Source organism: Nannospalax galili, unplaced genomic scaffold (genome assembly GCF_000622305.1).
Source record: "Nannospalax galili isolate Female #2095 unplaced genomic scaffold, S.galili_v1.0 scaffold23, whole genome shotgun sequence".
NCBI classification, from domain to species: domain Eukaryota; kingdom Metazoa; phylum Chordata; class Mammalia; order Rodentia; family Spalacidae; genus Nannospalax; species Nannospalax galili.
In genome coordinates this window covers 1,650,081-1,669,611 of record NW_008350771.1, presented here as the reverse complement: position 1 = coordinate 1,669,611, position 19,531 = coordinate 1,650,081, and the positions used below count along the sequence as shown (strand labels likewise).

Genomic DNA, 19,531 nt, shown 5'->3' with positions numbered 1-19,531 from the left:
TTTCTTGTTTTTTTTTTTTTTTTTTTTTTTTTTTTGTCTTTTTGAGACAGTGTCTCCCTGTAGCCCCAGCTTTCTTGGAACTCACTATGTAGGCCAGGCTGGCCTTGAACTCACAGAGATCCACCTGCCTCTGCCTCCCGAGTGCTGGGATTGAAGGCATGTGCCACCACACCTGGCTCATCTAAAGTTTTTAAAAAGACTACAGAGAGAAAATAAGCAAGACCTTAACTTCATGAAAGTAAAGCCTACTGTTGTCTTGTTTACATGTATTAGGTAGATGGAAAGAAGTCAAGGCAAAGTCTGCCTTAGGCTCCTATTGATGAATTAATGATGTTTGTTCCCTGTTTTAAAAAGGGTTTTGCTGTATAGCCCTGAATGGCCCAGGATTCTCTATGTAGACCAGGCTGGATCCAACTTGCCTGATGCGGACACTGGGATTACAGCTTCGTACCATCAGTCGGGTTTGATGTTATTTTCCATTTCATTGCCCCACGACGTCACCAAAAGTTAACAGGTCCATTCAACAGCGTATTAATACAATGCACAAGTACTAATTCACTATCTAAGGCTCTGAAGCGTCACAAGGTGAATTGTGCAAAGAAAGAAAACGGGGAGCTGGTAAGAATTGCTGGTGACACAGCCAATTTTTGAAAGAGATGCTTCTTAGCTCTGGAAATTGTTATTGAATATGTCAATGCTGTTGTAATTAAAAAAAAAAGGAATTGCTGGTGACAGGATGACTAAGAAGGTCAGGGAAGGTTTCTCAGAGAAAGTGAAATTTAAGCTGAGAGAGGAAACGGAGGTGTCAATGCAACAGAACACTGCCACTTCCTAAGGGATGAGCATGATGAACGTCGGTATCCAGGATGTCAGCATCCTAGGCATAGCCCCCCCCCCAAACCTTATATTCTCCAACTTATTGATGTCATCTTTTGAGCTTTTAATAAAATCGACTTCAGCCGGGCGTGGTGGCGCATGCCTTTAATCCCAGCACTCGGAAGGCAGAGGCAGGCAGAACTCTGTCAGTTCGAGGCCAACCAGGTCTACATAGTGAGTTCCAGGCCACCTGGAGCTACAGGGAGACCCTGTCTCAAAAATTAAAATAAAATAAAATAAAATAAAACCGACTTCAGGACTGAAATTGCGCGGTGAGGGAGGACGCCATGCTGCATTCGAATGAGACCAAAGGGTGGCGTTTCACCTTCTGACATCTCACCCTTCACACTCCACGATCAGCCTGCTCCAGTCGGGGGCACCTGAGCCCTAGAGAACGGTTGGATGGGCGGGGGCCGCCTCCCTCTCCGCATTCGCTGCGCACTGCCAGAAGCCCCGCCTCCCCCCTCTGCTGATTCGCTGTCCCCATGCCCGTCTCGCCCTCCGCCAGACCGACTGGCTGCTCAGCCGGCCACGCGGGGCGCGCGCAGGAAAGCTAGCGTCCCGCCCAGGAGCCCAGGGGTTCGGCCCGGGAGACAATGGCTGGCTCCGTGTCGGTGGTTCGGGCGCGGCTGGGCGTCTGGGGAGTGCGAGTCCTGCAGAGCCGGGGTTTCGGCTCCGACCAGGTACGTTGCGGCACGATGCTGGGTTCCAACCCTGGGCGAGGGTCCCCCCCTCCCTCTGCGCCTTTACCGATGTCTGCGTCTCTCTCTGCAGTCGGAGAGTATGAACTCCGGCGCCGGCTCCATCCGAGAAGCCGGTGGGGCCTTCGGCAAGAGAGAGAAGGCGGAGGAGGATCGGTACTTCCGGTGAGGCCACCAGGTCCAGGCCAGCCCTTGATCTCGCCCCCAGTCCTTACGCCTCCCATTGTACCTCGCATCCTCCCTCAGCTGGTCCCCTGGGGCGTCCATCCTCCCGCAAAACTCCCCAGACAGTGAGGCCATTTCGTCTCGACATTTGAGGTCCCGAGGGCTGTCATTTCCATGATCCCATACTACTGCCCTCCCCAAACCCAAGGCTTTTCCACCGGATCTGTAGAACCCTCAGCCCCAGGCTCACCTAGTTTGCCATCTTCCATCTTATTTTATCATCCTGTTTTCCATTTCCCTCGTCTTTGGTAATCCCCTCACGCCCCAGGTTCTTAGAAATGTGTCTAGATCCAACCTGCCAATACATTGCAGACCCCCTGAGCAGTCACCCCCACTCTAATTACCTATCACTCTAATTTTTTTTTCCTCCTCCCTCCCCTCCACGCATTCCTTTTGTAAGACTGCGTCCATTTCCTGAGACTTCAGACCCTGTCAGCCATTTCTAGATTCCTCCATATGTCTCCAGCTCCAGAGTGAAAGGGTCATACATAGCCTCTGGTAACCTTACCTGCTCGAAGTTGGACTCCACCCCCTCCTGGAGACTTTTGCCCTAATCAGCCCAGCTCAGACCCTGGGTTGTGCATTTCTCACTCAAGGTTAGGAAGAAGGGAGTGGACTAGGTCTATCTATAACCCTTCCCTGCTCCGAGTTATCATTAACTGACTGCTCTGCACACTGGAGAGCAGCCAGGAACTAATCTGCTTGTCCTTTGGTCTCTGCCTTAAGGATTGGCCCCAGACCTCAGGGGGTGTTTCTCACTAGTGGACTACAAACTTAACATGCAGAGGCCCTGGGTTCAAGCCTGAATAACAAAACAAGTACCAGGATGATACCTGCCATACCAGAGTGCCAGGCATGGCCATTAGAAACCATCTGATTGGACCTGCTAAGTTTTTGTTGTTGTTGATATGTTTGGTGTTTATTTGTTGTTTTGTTTTGTTTTTTTGAGATAGGGTCTTGCTCTGTAGCCCAGGCTGATGACCAATTTGAGGTGATTCTCCTGCCTCAGCCTCTCCAGTATTAGGATTATAGGCTTGTGCCACCACTCCTGGCTTAGGACCTCTGTCCTTTGCCTTAGGTTCTTGTTTTCTTTTCTTGGTTTTGGTTTTTGAAATAAAGTTTTACTCTGTAGTCCAAGTTGTCCTGGAACTCAAACTGGCCTCCCAACTTTTGCACTCTCTCCTGCTTCTATCTTCTGAATGCTTGGGTTACAGTAGTGAGCCACTAACCTGGATTGCTTCAGGTCTTCTGGTTATGATTAAAGATTTCTTTGATAGTTGGTTAGATGGCACTGCAAGTAAAGGTGCCTGTCACCAAAACTGAGGACCTAAGTTTGATCCCCAGGACCCACATAGTGGAAGGCGAGAACTGACACGTTGCCTTCTGACCTCCACACACATACACAACACAATAAATGAATGTAAAAATAAAAATTGCCCCCCCCAGGGGTGGGGCTGGGAAGATGACTCAGCAGTTAAGAGCACTGGCTGTTCTTGCAGAGGACCCGGGTTTACTTCCCAGCACCCACATGATGGCTAACAATTGTCTGTAACCGCAGTTACACCCTCTTCTGAGCTCTGCAGGCATTGTACAACACAGGTGCACTTACACACATGGAGGCAATACACTCATACACATAAAATAAAAATATTTTTAAATAAATTAAAAATTGGGCTGGGCATGATGGTGCATGCCTTTAATGCCAGGCCTTGGGAGACAGGCTGGTGGATCTCCGTGACATTGAGGCCAACCTGGTCTACATAGCCAGTTCTGGGCCAGCTGAGACTACAAGGAGACCCTGACTCAAAGAAACAAATGAATAAATAATAAAAATAAAGCCCTTTTGGGGATGGAGGATTGGAATTAAACCCTGAGCCACTATTTCTTTACAGAGAGAAAACTAGAGAACAGCTGGCAGCCTTGAAAAAACACCATGAAGATGAGATTGAACTACATGAGGAGGAGATTAAGCGTCTGCAAAAACAAATTGAGCGACATAAGAAGAAGATCAAATATCTAAAAGATCAGGATTGAATGCACACAGTTCCCTACAGAATGGCCCGTATCTTTGCCCACTGCTATAGAGACATAGTTCTGATTAATATTTGGTCTGTGTGCTACTAACATAATAAATTATCAGTGAACTGCCTGGTGCCTTCTAACTGGAGGGTGGTAGAGGGTCAGACACTACTCATCCGTTAAGATGAATTGATCAAGACTATTGAAGAGAACTCACAAGCTATAAAAGGACAGAAAGGAGGGAGGGGGGTGGCACCCCAGTCTAGTCAGAGGTGGTCAGAGAAATCTTGAAATGTAAAGCCCAGTCTATCAGAAACATCCTGGAGAACAGACAGGGACGATTGCTTCCAAAGCTGCAATTTGAGGCACTGGCAATAATACTATTGCATTGTTTGAAGGATTTTGCATTGTTTGAAGGATTTTCATATGAACTAGCTGTTCTTGCTCTAGTTTTGCAGGTTGTGACAGTTGGAATTAGGAATCATGTACAGGGGCTTGGGCTGTAGCTCAGATGATAGAATACTTGTCTAGCATGCAGCAGGCCCTGGGTTTCATCCCCAGCACTACATAAACCAGATATGGTGGCATAGGCCTGTAGTCCTAGCACTTGGATGGAGACAAGAGGAGCAGGAGTTTGAGATTATCTCTTGCTGTACAGTAAGTTTGAGGCCACCCTGGGCTACATAAGACCCTCTCTCAAGAAAAGGAGTATATATACAGGTTAGGATGTAACTCAGTGGTAGAGCACTTGCCTAGCATCCATGAGGTTCTTGGTTTGATCCCCCAAATTGGGGGGAGAAAAGGTTGCCAGAAATGATACAATACTGCCTACAGATGTTCAGTATGCAAAAGTTGAGACTTGTGTCCAATTTTCTGGCCCCTGCCCCCCCCCTTTTTTTTTTTGCTTGGAATCAAGGAAACGGCTTCCCACAGGCAGATGCTCTATCCTTTTGCTATATGTCACTAGTCTCCTTTTTCAAATCTTTATGTAGTCCTGAAGATGGAACCCAACCCAGAGCTTTGTACAGTACATGTTCTACCACTAAACTATCTTTATTTCTCAAATTAGATTTCAAGACCAGACTTAGCTAACATACTAGCTGGGCAAAATACAGTTTAAGATGACATTTGGGCCATTAGAAAACATTTTTTTTTAAGTATTTTATGAGTATGAGTGTATTACCTGCATGTAAATGCACTGGTGTCCTACAATGTCCGAGGAGATCAGTAGAGGGTATCATCCCCTGGAACTGAAGTTAGAGAGGGTTGTTAGCTGCCATGTGGGTACTGAGACTTGAACCTTGGTCCTCTGCACGAGCAGCTGGTGCTCTTAACCACTGAGCCATCTCTCCAGCGCCTTATTTTTAATTATGTGTATGAATATATTGCCTGCATGTATGTACCTGCACCCATGTCATGCAATGCCCCCAGAGGTCAGAAGAAGGTGTAAGATCCCCTGGAACTGGAGTTAGAGACAGTTGTTAGCCGCCATGTGGGTGCTAGGATTTGAACTTCGGTTCTCTACAAGAGCAGCCAGTGCTTTTAACTGCTGAACCATCTCTCCAGCCCCTAAAAAACATTTTGAATCACCAGCTTAATATATCATTTTCCCAGAATCGTGATGATTCAAGACCCTATTTCACAAAGGCCTTTAGGGCCAGTGAGTGAAAAGTTTGGAGAAGTCATTGATAGCCTGTGCAAGAAAGAAACCAGATGGCAGTTTTCAAAAGTTGCCTATCCATGAACACTTCCAATTATGCTGCTGATGTGACTCAGTACTGAGTGATTCAAGTGGCCAGCCACAAAACGACCTAAGGATGCCAGCAGTAGAGCAACTGTTAGTATTGTTACATCCCTGAGTTCAAGCCCCCCACATACCTCAGAGCCAGGCATGGTGGTGCCTGCCTGTCATCACAGCATCTCAGGCTGGAGGATCACGAGTTCAAAGCCAGCCTGGGTAGGAGACACTAAAGGAAAAAAAAAAATACACATAAAAAATCGACTTCATGCTGGGCCTGGTGGCGCACACCTTTAGTCCTAGTACTCAGGAAGCAGAGGCAGGCAGAGCTCAGTGAGTTCAAGGCCAGCCTGATCTACATAGTGAGTTCCAAGCCAGTTTGGGGCTGCAGGGAGACCCTGTCTCAAAAAAAGACAAAAAAAAAAAAAAAATCCATGGAAACAATTGAGTCATGGCATTTTTATTACCACTTAATGCAATGAAAGTAAGTATTGAGTAATAGCACAAATACCCGTAAGTCCTAAAATAGATGACATGAAGCCTTAAACAGGATCGGCACAGTTCATAAGACTTACCTGGGACCCAGAAACACCCCCAAGTGGGACAGATTTAGAAAATCCTATAACAGCATTTTCACAAGCCAATAACATCAACATCACCTGGGAACTGATTAGATGCTAATTCTCAGGCCCCCACATGAACCTGCTTAAATGGGGGAGAAGGACCCATCAGTTTTTGGGGTTTTTTTTTTTTTTTGAGTTTTTAAAATCAGGGACTCATGTAACCCAGGCTAGCCTCAAACTAAATATGTAACTGAGGATGACCTTGAACTTCTGATCCTCCTGCCTCTACCTCTCAAGTGCTGAGATTATAAGTGTGTACCACAACACTTGGTTTTTTGGTTTGGAGGGGGGTTGTTTTTGTTTTGTTTTTTGTCTTTTTGAGATAGGGTCTCCTTGTAGCGCCAGCTGACCTGGAACTCACTATGTAGACCAGGCTGGCCTCGAACTCACAGAGATCCCTCTGCCTCTGCCTCCCAAGTGCTGGGACTAAAGGCATGCACCACCAAGCCCAGCTCACACTTGGTTTAGATAAGGTAATAGGGATTGATCCCCAGTGCTTGGTGCATGCTAGGCAAGTACTCTACAAACAGCTATATCCCTGTCCCTTGGGATTTTTGTTTTCTGGGTTTTTTTTTGTTTGTTTTTTTTCATTGCTGTTGTTTTTTGTCTTTTTGAGACAGGGTCTCCCTGTAGCCCCAGCTGGCCCGGAACTCACTATGTAGACCAGGCTGGCCTTGAACTCACAGAGATCCGCCTGCCTCTGCCTTCCAAGTGCTGGGATTAAAGGCGTGTACCACCACAACATTTTAAATTTATTTTTATTTTATGTGTATGAGTGTTATACCTGCATATATATAGGTGCACCCATCATGCAGTGCCCGCCCCTTAGAGGCCAGAAGAGGGCATCAGATCCCCTGGAACTGGAGTTATGGACAGTTGTTAGCCACCATGTATGTGCTGGGATTCAAACTCAAGTCTTCTGTAAGAGTAGCCATTGCTCTTAACTAACTTCTGAGCTATCTCTTCAGCACCTGTTTGTTTTTGAAAGCAGGGTCTCTATAGCTCAGGCTGATTTCGAATTTACTATGTAGCCCAAGCTGGCCTTGAATGTAGAAGTCCTTTAGCCTCGGCCTCCCAAGCACTGAAATCATAGGTATGAGCCTTTGGTTCTTATTTTGAGACAGAGTCTCTCTATGTAGCCCAGGCTGATCTGGAACTTGCTATGTAATCCATGCTGGCCTGGAACTCACTGTGTTGCCCAGGCTGGCCTGGAACTCCTCATATTCCTGCCATACCCTCCTGAGTACTGGGATTACAGGCATAGACCACCACATCTACATCTTGGCCCATAATAACATTTCAGAACATAAAATTCCACAGAATTCATTTTGGGAACTGCTACACTGGTTACTTCATTACTTGCAATCTTTTTTGTTTACATGAAACAAAAGCCAGTATTGACTGGGTTCCGGGAAAGAAAAATTAATTTTTTAGAAGAATGGGGCCATTGTTTCATGGAATCTCAAGACTTGAGCAAACCAGACTAAGAACAGGCAAAGACCAGAGTAGCTCTGAATGGCAGGAATAGATCTAGTGAAGCAACTTCCACACAGCCGTATTATTGGAAGCTCAGGTTTTGTGTTTTGTTTTATTATTTTTATTTTGTGTATATGAGTGTATTGTCTGCATGTATGTAAGTCTACATGTATGTAAGTGGACTCAGGTTGTGTAATGCCTGTGGAGGTCAGAAGAGAGTGTCAGATTCCCTGGAGCTGGAGTTATGGACGGTTCTTAGCTGCCATGTGGGTGCTGGGAACCGAACCCAGGTCCTCTGCAAGAGCAGCCAGTGCTCTTAACCATTGAACCATCTCTCCAGCCTCTGTTTTGTTTTTTAAACAAAAGTGCTTTGAATTTTTTTCTTTCAGAACTTCCTTTATCACGTTTTATATATCTCAGGTACGTGTGTGCAGTTATACATGTGCCACGTTGTACATGTGGAAATCGGAGGACAACTTTTGGGAATTGGTTCTCTCCTTTCACCATGTGGATCCAAGGGATGAAACTTAGGTCGTCAGCCTTTGCAGTTGGCACCTTTACCCACTAAGCCATTATGATGATTCTATGATTTTGTTTCTTTTCGTTTTAACATTTATTTTGTGGGTGTGGTTGTGTATGCCACAGAGGTCAGAGGAGAACTGTGGGAGTAAGTTCTCCCCTTCTACCATGTGAGTTCAAGGGATCAAACTCAGGCTGTCGAGCTTGGTGGCAGGCAGCTTTACTCCATCTCACTATCCCACCCCTTTTTTAAATAGTCCCATGGAATTTTACAAAATGAATTATTTACAACTTGCACAAAAACTTGTATGCACAGAACATATTACAATTATTTGCTCATTAGATCTCAAGATATTTTTGGAAAATAGGTTCATTTCATTAATTTAATTAATTATACATACATTTTTGTTTTAATCGATGGTGCTAGGAATCAAACATAGAGCCTCACACATACTAAGCATGCCCTCTAGCATTGAGCTACACCACAGCCTTCCTTTGATTTTACAGCCTAAGTAACTGGAACAGAATTGTGAAGTAACTTCCAACAGGTCTCATGATCAGGTTTGTGTTGAATAGCAAGCCATTACTTCAGAACTTGCTCTCAAAGCCCTTAATTACAGTTCCAGGGTGATGGTATCCATGCCCATTAGCTCTGTCTTCCATGTAGGTCAGGTGTGTGGGGAGAGGGGGATTCAGGGACATCTCAGACATATCAGGTAGAAAGCAGAAACACCCAGGGCAGTAAATGTAGACGTGTTCATGGTTGGTGCTGGTATTTGCATGTTGGCTGTGACATGAACCCTATCAGCATGTTTATACATGTCTCTGATGCAAATACATGCCTGCAGTAGAGTCTAGTTGCTTAAGGTTTGTAGAGCAGTTGGTGAGCAGAGTAGAGACTGAATTTCAGTCCTTCCTGGTCTCTTCAGTCTGGGGTCATGTACAGTGAATAAATTGCCCAACCATATACAGGCCAATGACACTCAACTCTGGCCTCTACACATGTGTGCATGCAAAACACTCATACACTTATGGTTTTAATGCTTGAATTTAGTGGGGGTTTTTTTGTTTTGTTTTCTGTCTTTTTGAGACAGGGTCTTCCTGTAGCCCCGACTGGCCTGGCACGCCCTATATAGACCAGGCTGGACTCATCTCACAGAGCTCTACCTGCCTTTGCCTTCCAAGTGCTGGGACTAAAGGCATGTGTCATGCCTGGCTCTCAGTTTCTTTTTTTTTTTTTTAACCTATAGAAAAAGCCTTTTCTTTCTCAATCAGTGTCTTGGCTCTCTTGCCAAAAATGAACTAATCATTGAGGTAGACCAATTCTAAGGCGGGTATGGCAGTCCAGCACTTGGGAAGCAGAGGCATAAGGATCAAGGATTCAAGGTCATCCTTGCCTTCATAGTCAGTCTAGGCCAACTTGTCTCAAAAAAAACCCAAACGTGGGCTAGTGAGATGGCTTTTCCAGTAAAGGCACTTACTGCCAAGCCTTACAACTTCAGTTAGGTCTCCTCTGTGTGAGCTATTGATAATGACAAAAGTTGTGTGTGTATGTAAGGAGCAGCTTAGTACATGAGAAACACACACACACACACACACACACATATATATATATATAATTTTCATCTTATGTTTTGCCTGCATGTATGTACAAAGCCTACAGAAGCCAGAAGAGGATATTGAATCCCCTGGAACTAGTGTTACAGACTGTTGGACAGTTGTTAGCTGCCATGTGGGTGCTGGGATTCAAACCTGGGTTCTCTGCAAGAGCAGCCAGTGCTCTTAACCACTGAGCCATCTCCCCAGCCTGGCCTTGTATTTTAAACAAGCACTCTACCTCTAAGCTACATTCCTAACTATGTATATCTTTTTGCTTTTTTTGTTTGTCTTTGAGACAGGGTCTCATTCCATAACTCACTATGTAGCTCAGGCTGACCAGAACTCACAGCAATCCTCTTCCCTCAACCTCTCAAGTATTGGGAATGCTGGGATTATATGTATGAACAACAAGACCCAGCTTCCTTTGTGTGTCTGTGAGTTTTACTGGGGATAGAACCCAGAGCCTTATGCTTGCTAGGCAAGCACTCTTATAGGGAGCTATGTCCTTAGACTCATTTGTGTTTACACTTTTTATTACACTTATTTACTTGTGCATGTGTGTGGATGTGCACATGCCAGGGCATACATTTGGAAATCAGGGGACAACTCTCACAAGTCAGTTCTCTCTTTCCACCATGTGGGTCCTGGGGCTCAAACTCAGGTTGTCAGACATGGCAGCAAGTGCCCTTACCTGCTGAGCCTTCAAACTTGACTTATTTATTGTGGGATGGGTGGGATAGTGTGCTGAGGCCTTTCTGCTTCAGTCTTCCAAGTACTGGGATTATAGGCATGAGTTGCCATGTCCTGCTGTACTGACATTAAAAATGTGTGTGTGAGTGTGTGTGTGTGTGTGATGTATGTGTATTTGTACACATGTGGGTACCTGTGTATGTGCATCCATGTTGATGTCAGGAGTCTTCTTACATTGTTCTCCATTTTATTCATTGTGGCAGATGTCTCAGTTGAACTCAGAGCTCACCAATAAGGCAGTCTGGCCAGCCAGCTTGCTCTGGAAGATCCTGCCTTTGCATTTGGAGTGGTGAAATGCCAGAGGGTCACCACACCCACTTGACATTTTATGCATGGGTCCTGGGGATACGAACTCTTGTCCTCACACATGCACAGCAAGTTCTGTAATGGAGCCATCTCTCCAGCCCTGGAGTGACTTTAATATCTACCTATGTAATTACTTTTTTAAAAAATATTTTATTATTTTTATTATTTTATGTGTATGAGTGTATTGCCTGCATGTATTCGAGAGCACCAGGGTCATGCAATGCCTCAGAGGTCAGAAGAAGGCTTCAGATTCCCCTGGAACTGGAGTTAAGGATGGTTAGTAGCCACCATGTGGGTGCTGGGAATTGAACACGAGTCCTCTGCAAGAGCAGTCAGTGCTCTTAACTACTAAGCCATCTCTCCAGCCCCATACTTTTTACCAGTATATCTGGCTTCTTTACATAGCTTTGAATTAGTATTTAAATTCCTTTTTTGTTTGTTTTGTTTGGGTTTTTCCTTTCTTTTTTTTTTTTTTTTTTTTTTTTTTTTTTTTTTTTTTTTTTTTTTTTTTTTTTTTTGTCTTTTTTGAGGCGGGGCCTCCTTGTAGCCCCAGCTGTACTGGAACTCACTATGTAGACCAGGCTGGCCTCGAACTCACAAAGATCTGCCTGCCTCTGCCTCCCAAGTGCTGGGATTAAAGGCATGCACCACCATGCCTGGGCTTTTTTTTGTTTTGTTTTTTGAGACAGGATCTTACTCTGTAGTCCAAGCCTGCATCCAGCCTGGGATCCTCCAGCCTCCAGTGCTGCTCTACAGAGGCCTACAACCACACCCACCTCTGAATGAATGTTTCTTATCATCAGGAATCACTATGCTTTCATGTCTGGAAACAAGCTAAAAATAATTTACTTCCTCAGATCAAAGAGTTAATTGGCCATTGTATCTTCTTCCATCTTTTCAGTAAACTGAGGCAGAGACTTCTGGTACTACCATTACAAAATCACAGGCCTGGCCAGCCATGGTGGCACATGCCTTTAGTCCCAGCACTTGGGAGGCAGAGGCAAGCAAATCTCTGTGAGTTTGAGGCCAGCCTGGTCTACGTAGTAGTTCCAGACCAGCTGGGGCGACAGGGAGACCTGTCTCAAAGCCAACCCCCCCAAAAAAAACCCAAAAATTGAAGGCCCATAAGAGAGATCCGGCAACTTCTAGATGTATACATTTCATTTATCCATTTAGTTACTGAAACAAAAAATTAAATATATTTATTATTTTTATTTTATGAGTGTGTTGCCTGCATATATGTAAGTGCACACATGTCATGCAATGCCTGCAGAGATAAGAAAGCATCTGATCCCCTGGAACCAGAGTTTAAAGGATGGTTGTTAGTGGCCATGTGGGAGTTGGGAATCAAATCTGGGTCCACTGTCTCCTGAGTGCTAGGATTAAAGGTGTGCACCACCAGATCCAGTGTTTTTTGTTTTGTTTTGTTTTTTGAGACAGGGCTTCACTAATAGCCCTACCTGGCCTGGAACCTGCTATGTAGTATAGATGAGGCTAGCCTTGAACTCACAGAGATTTTCCTGCCTCTGCTGGGATTAAAAGTGTGTGCCACTATACCCATCTTTTTTATTTTTACTTTTTTTTTTTTTCTGTAGCCCCAGCTGTCCTGGAACTCACTATGTAGACCAGGCTGGCCTTGAACTCACAGAGATCTACCTGCCTCTGCCTCCCAAGTGCTGGGACTACAGGCGTGTGCCCTATTTTTACATTTTATTCATGTGTATATCTGTGTCAGTGTCTGGCACATGTGTGGGTGCCCTTGGAGGCCAGAAGAGGGAATCAGATCCCCTGGAGTCAGGGTTACAAGCAGTTATGAGCCACCTAATGGTGTCCAAACTCGGGTCCTCTGGAAGAGTAGCAAGTGCTACCATTGAACCATTCTCTAGCCGTTATAAAAATGTGTGTGTGTGTGTGTGTGTGTATGTGTGTCTGTGTCTGTGTGTTACTTGGTATTGAACCCAAGGCCTTGTGAATACTAGGTAAACACTTTACACCCAATACAAAAAATTTTATTTTTTATTTTTTATTTTTGGTCTTTTTGAGACAGGGTCTCCCTGTAGCCCAGCTGACCTGAAACTCACTATATAGACCAGGCTCGCCTTGAACTCACAGAGATCTGCCTGCCTCTGCCTCCCAAGTGCTGAGATTAAAGGTGTGCACCACCACCCCAGGCAAAAAAAAGTTTAATTGAATTGTCTATTATGTGCCAGGCACCATAAGAGGTACAGAGGATACAATAGAAAACCAAAGTCCTGACCTCAGGAAGTTTACATAATATGAGAAAGTAAATACATGTTAGGTGTAAAACAAATAAAACAGAGTAAGGAACACAAAGTAGATGGAAATGATTTGTTTTATTTTTTTAAATATAGTTTATGTGTATGAGTGTATTGCCTGCATGTATGTAAGTGCACCCTTGTCATGCAGTGCCCATGGATGTCAGAAGTGGGTGTGAACCTCAGGAAGTTTACATAATATGAGAAAGTAAATACATGTTAGGTGTAAAACAAATAAAACAGAGTAAGGAACACAAAGTAGATGGAAATGATTTGTTTTATTTTTTTAAATATAGTTTATGTGTATGAGTGTATTACCTGCATGTATGTAAGTGCACCCTTGTCATGCAGTACCCATGGATGTCAGAAGTGGGTGTGAGATCCTCTGGAACTGGAGTTAGAGACAGTTGTTAGCCATCATGTGGATGCTGGGAAACAAATCTGCATCCTCTGCAAGAACAGACAATGCTCTTAACTGCTGCGCCATCTCTCCAGCCCCAGCGATGTGTTTTCTGTCCTGGGTCCTAATCAGACTGTCATCTTATAGTTCACTGATAAAGGAGCAGCCTGGAGGAGATAATAACATAGCTGTAAAGGACCAGAACATTCCAAGCAGAGGTTTAATAGCAAGGGCTTGGAGATAAGAGTGGCCTGACAGAGTGGCAGAACCATAAAGTGGCCAGTGTAGCTGGAGCAGAGCAAGGAAGAGACTAGAAAACAGTAGCTGAGGTTGTACAGCTAACAGCACAGTACCTACTTCCACACGTTCTGTTCCTTTTCGTTTTATGCAAACTAGCTGACCTTGTCCTGCTCCCACCCAGAAAAATGAACATTCAAGTTAATGAGAATTAGAACGTTTTGCAGGGGCACCACACACACTCATAATCCTACTACTTGAGAGGCTGAGGCAAGAGGATTCCTTGAGCCCAAGTGTTCAAGGCCAGCCTGGGCAACACAGCAGATCATGTCTCTTAAGGAAGAAGAAGAAAAAGCTAATGAGTTTTAATTGCTGAATAAGAAGATTAAAGAGCCTGGATAGAGAATGAAAAACTGGTTCTAATTCCTACTGTGTTATTGCCTTGAGCACTGTGTTTGACCTTGAGCACTGCAGTGTGTCCCTAAGTATGAATATAGGAAGTGGGGTTAGCAGTGTAGCTCAGTAGTAAAGCGCCTGTTTATAATGTTCAAGGTTCTGGGTTTGATCCCCAGCATGAGGGGGAGAGGTGACTCAATGGGTAAGGGCTCTTGCTGATAAGTCTAAGGGCCTGGATTTATCCCTAGAACCCACAGGGTAGGAGAAAAGAAGGGAAAAGTAGTGTTGGGGGTTGAAAGGGCCTCATGCACATGTGCTCCACCACAGAGCCGTAGTACCCCTGTCTTCTTTTTACCTTTCATTTTGGAACATAGTCTCATTAAGCTTCCCACGCTTGCTTCCAACTTGTGATTCTCCTGCCTCAGCCTTCCCAGTGGATGAGATTACAGGCATAGGCCACCAAGCTCAGCTATGCTAAAGAATATTGATTTTGGGGGCTGGAGAGATGGCTCAGCAGTTAAGAGCACTGGCTGCTCATGCAGAGAATGCAGGTTTGGTTCCCAGCACCACAACTAGGCTTTAGTTTGGGGGTCTAATATCCTCTTCTGGCCCTGCACACACATACATTCAAGCACACACAAATACATATAAAAATAGACAAATATATTAACAATATTATTTTAGTTTTATGAGTATGAGTGTGTGCCTGGTGTCTGCTGAGGCCAGAAGAAGGCACGGGATCCCCTGGAACTGGAGTTATGGATGAGTGTTAGCGGCCACATGGGTGCTGGGAACCGAACCCAGGTCCTCCACTGCTGAGCCATCTCTTCAAATAAATAAATCTTTACAAGAAGTAAAATTTAGGCTAAGAAGCCCAGCATGATGGCACACACCTATAATCCCACCACTCCAGGGAGGGAGGGAGGAAGATCAGAGTTCATGAGACTCTCCCTTATATAATAATACCATGATAATACAAATAATATACAAAAATACGAAGATCGTGCAATCAGACTGGCGGTACAGGTCTGTGATTCAAAGTACTCAGGAAGCTAAGGCAGGAAGTTGATTCTTTCCCCATCTTTGAAAGGCTCTCTCCATCGGTTTGTTTCATACTGGCTCTTACTAAGTTGTTTAACTTCGCTAGACTGGCCTTGAATACATGCCTGTACACTATCACACCGGGCATAAAGGTCTTTTTGATTAAAAATGTAACATCCCAGAGTTTAAATATAGGTGGATTAAAAAGGGTATAAAGAGACAACACTGGGTAAGGTGATTCAGACCTGTAATCCCGGCTACTTGAGAGGCTGAGACAGAAGGATCACAAATTCAAGAGCAGCCATGGGGACACCTAGCTCGAATTCAGACCAGCCTAGGATACACGAGACTAGGTCTCAAAAGAAAAGAAAAAAGCAAACCTTGCAGTACCTGCTGCCTCCCAGCGCAGGAGGGGCGGGGAGGGGAGGGAGAGGAGGGCGCTACGTCCTACACCAATCAGAGCCTGGTTGATAAGGAGAGACTGAAGATTTTGAAGACCCTTCCCGTCCCCCAAACAGCCTCCGAGATTCGCTTCCTTAATCAGCCTGGAAACCCGCCTGGTCCTAGCCGGAGCGTCGCTGCGGGCACCTATTGGCTGTCATGAAGCCCCGCCCACCTCCCTGCTCATTGGCTGCCGCGGTTGACGTAGGACATGCCTGTTGCTGTGCGAAAAGAAGTGATGCAGCTTTGGCCCGGGGAGACTTTAGGGAAAACAATATAAATAATAGTCCCGGCTGCCTTCGTGAACACTTCATCTGCATGAAGCTGTTAAAGGGTTTTCATGCTTTAGGCTTTCATCCTCACAACAGTATTGCCTGGTTTGACAAAACAGGAAGCAGGTGCAGAGAGATGAAGGGGCTCGCCCTGAGTAACGGGACGAAAAAGCTAGGACTGTGTCCTTGGCCTCCGTTCTCCCGATTCCCAGGCCAGCTTGGGGGCGGGAGGGGTTGGCGGAAAGGGCTAAGGGGAGCCAGGGACCTTGCTGCAAGCAAACAACTCTCCGAGAATTTTCAGCAAATTCTTATCTCTTTATTTATTTACTTTTAATTAAAATTTTTTTGAGTCAGGGGTTGCCCGTAGATCCAGCTGGCTTGGAACTATGTAGACCAGGCTGGCCTCGATCTCAAGCGCTCCACCTGCCTCTACCTCCTGAGTGCTGGGAATTAAGGTGGGATGTGCCCCACCATGACCAGAGGCTTCCTGCCTGTGGAATGAGCGAGTAAGACAAAACAATGGGGAAAACATTTAGACTGTGAAGTCTCGTGAAAGCTTAATTCTTGCTAGCCTCCAGCAACCACACAATCTTTGTTTAGCCGTTGTCTGGCCTCTTTTCAAGACCTTGAGGCTGTGACTTAGGACCCGACAATCAATCACATATAGAAACTGAAAATGGTTTGGAGCGGCCTTCTAGCCGTCCTTTTTGGGTCCTCCGTTCTGGCTGAGCTCTAGCAAGATCTGGCCTGCAGGGGGCGCTGCGGGCCCGCTCAATTGACTAAACTGGAAAACTCCAGTTAATTGTCCAAAAGTACCCAAAGCAAGTTAGTTTTCGTACTTTATTTAGAGGGCTGAGGTTTTCCAAACCTGAAGAGTTTTTTTTTGTTGTTGTTTTGTTGTTGTTGTTGTTTGTCCAAAATCTGCAGTCGAGGACAGTGAATGACATACGTTCCCCAAACACCAGTCCTCTCCACAGTGGCTTCGGAGGGTTAGGGCACTTTTCAATTCTTTTGTTTTGCAAATGAGGAAACAGATTCTACGAGTTGGGAATGGAGGAGGTTCAGCTTGGTGAAAAGGCTAAAAACAAGCACCCGAGGTGCCTGACTTTTCAAAAATGCTGCTAGGAGATTTGGCTTTGTTTCAGAGAGTCTGTGTTTCCCATCCCACTAATGAAAAACTAAGGGACAAAGTCAGTGTTGGTTGTATTTTTTTTGACAGCTGAGGACCTAGCAGCCCCAAGCATGAAGGACCTCCCTCAGCATCTCACACAATGCCTGATTAATAAGTCAATGAATGTGTGAGTAAGCTTTTGGTGGGGCTGTGGGGATGTCTCCTTTGGTTTTTATCAAACCGAACCAGTTGGAGTAAGACTTCTTACAAGATTTCCCTGGGCAGAAATTGTGTTCTGCAGTTGGGGAATGGAGCTGAGAAACGAGAGCTCAGAAAATGACATATGGAGTGATAAATCATGGAAAGGCCACATTAGAGTGAAGCATACCCAGCCAGTGTCAGTGTCACACACACCTCCCCATTCCCCACTGGGCTTGTAGTTTCACTGCTGAATTTCCAGAACCCAGTTCAGCAACTGGTACACTCTACATAGTCAATAAATATTTACTGAATGAAACAGGGAAGGAGGAAATAGCTCTCTCTGAGCAGAGTGAATTCCGTGATTCATTTATTTCATTGGTCACTCTTGTCCTAGCCATCTTCAAATGATAACTTGGCTTTCCATGGAAGCTCTGTCACAAAGATGTGTTGGCCCATCAATTATAAGCCACTTTACAGTTATATTTCTTACCAATTACTATATCTGCTCTAGGCATCAATTACATGTGCTAGCCTGCCTCTTGGATGTTCACATCGTTCCCTCATCACTGGTGTGACAGTTTCTGGTATGGAGTCATACTGGGTTTGAACACTCAGCATATTACTAAGCCATCTGACCTGGGCCAGCACACCTCTTGAGCTTCAGTTTTGTCATCTCCCAAATGGGGACATAAGCCTGCTTCATGAGATTTCGGTGAGAGTTCACTGGGGCAATGTATGTATCTTGAACTCTTAGTAGAGCTGAATGAAGGTTAAGAGTCTCTAGCTTTCCTCTTTCATTCCTTAGAAGCTGGGGAGCAAAAGATCACTCAATTTAGAGTATCAGTGGCTTTTGATTGTCTTCTCAAAAAAACATTAGCAGGTCAGTCTTGGTGGTACAGTTCTTTTAGTTCTAGCATTCAGGAGGCAGAGGCAGGCAGATCTCTGAGATTGAGACCAGCCTGATCAACATAATGAGTTCTGGGTCAGCTGGGGCTATAGGGAGACCCTATCTCAAAAAAAAAAAAAGGCTTTGTAAGTGAAGCTCACAGCCATATCTCTGAAGATTAAAAAGTTAATTTTTGCCGGGGGTGGTGCTACACGCCTTTAATCCCAGCACTTGGGAGGCAGTGAGTTCAAGGCCAGCTTGGTCTACATAGTGAGTTCTAGGACAGCTGGGGCTACAGGGAGACCCTGTCTCAAAAAGACCAAAGAAAAAAAAGAAAAAAAAAATTTCTTTTGATTTTTAGACAGGGTCTCCTCATGTAGTCTGGGCTTCCCTTGGTGATCCTTTTGTCTCTGCCCCTAAATGTTGGGATTACAGAAACACACTATGTCCATGTTGTTTTTGAAAACAAATATATTTTTAAAACTTTATTTACTTTTATGTGTATGAGTGTTTTACTTCCATGTATGTAAGTGCACCTATGTGTACAATGCCTATGGAGGCCAGAAGAGGGTGTCAGATCCCCTGGAACTGGAGTTATGAACGGTTGTTGGAAACTGAACCCAGGTCCTCTGCAAGAGCAGCCAGTGCTCTTAACCACTAAGCCAACTCTCCAAGGCCCATGTCCATCTTTTTAAAGGATTATTCTTATGAGGACATTGACTCATTAATTTATAAATATGTACCAGAGGCATGGAGGTGTGGCTCAGTGGAATACTGGTCTAGCATGTATAAGACCCCAATTCAATTCCCAGCACTGAAAAAAAAATTAATAAATACAAATGGTAGTGAGGTGAGGGATACAGAGACACAATTCCTTGCCTTAAAAGAAGTCTTAGAGCCAGGCACGGTGGCACACGCCTTTAATCCCAGAATTCAGGAGGCAGAGGCAGGCAGATCTCTGTGAGTTCAAGGCCAGCCTGGTCTCCATAGTGAATCCAGGCCAGCTGTGGCTACAGGGAGACCCTGTCTCAAAAAGACCAAAAAAAAAAAGCCTGAAAAATTTGGAAGCTAAACAAGGATCATGTGTGTGACAGATAAGACTGAAAAGGTAGGTTGAGGCTCATCTTGGCATGCCTTGAAGGATCAATCTTGAGGTTTAGCTTTATTTTGTAGCTGATGAAATACCAGTGAATTTTTTTTTAACCTGGATACTGACATTACAGAGTTATTTTTGTGTATGTGTATTGGGAATGAAACCTAAGGCCTTAGATTCCTCAGTAAGTTTTGTAACACTAACCTACATCCCCAGCCCACAGAGTTAAAAAAAAAAATTAATGAAAGCTGAATCTGTTATAGGATTGTTAGAAGATAGTTTGACTCAAAGGGACATCCAGGGACCACAGGGCATATTATTAGAAGGACACTGTACTAAGTGGCA

The 19,531-nt window shown here is 44.8% G+C and overlaps 1 protein-coding gene across 1 annotated transcript; it reads left to right on the top strand.

Annotated features, from left to right (window-relative positions):
• Positions 1-1,398: 1,398 nt before the first annotated feature.
• Positions 1,399-3,950, top strand: Atp5if1 (ATP synthase inhibitory factor subunit 1). Its single transcript, XM_008847959.3, has 3 exons — positions 1,399-1,559; positions 1,651-1,742; positions 3,695-3,950. The coding sequence occupies exons 1-3, from the start codon at positions 1,473-1,475 to the stop codon at positions 3,834-3,836; spliced, it is 321 nt and encodes a 106-aa protein (XP_008846181.1). The 5' UTR covers positions 1,399-1,472; the 3' UTR covers positions 3,837-3,950.
• The last annotated feature ends 15,581 nt before the right edge of the window (positions 3,951-19,531 follow it).

Bases quoted from the DNA above. Each gene is read 5' to 3' on its own strand.
- Atp5if1 (XM_008847959.3), top strand. From the start codon at position 1,473: ATGGCTGGCTCCGTGTCGGTGGTTCGGGCGCGGCTGGGCGTCTGGGGA. The intron at 1,560-1,650 runs GTACGTTGCGGC...CTCTCTCTGCAG, and splicing joins GGGGTTTCGGCTCCGACCAG to TCGGAGAGTATGAACTCCGG. The intron at 1,743-3,694 runs GTGAGGCCACCA...ATTTCTTTACAG, and splicing joins GAGGAGGATCGGTACTTCCG to AGAGAAAACTAGAGAACAGC.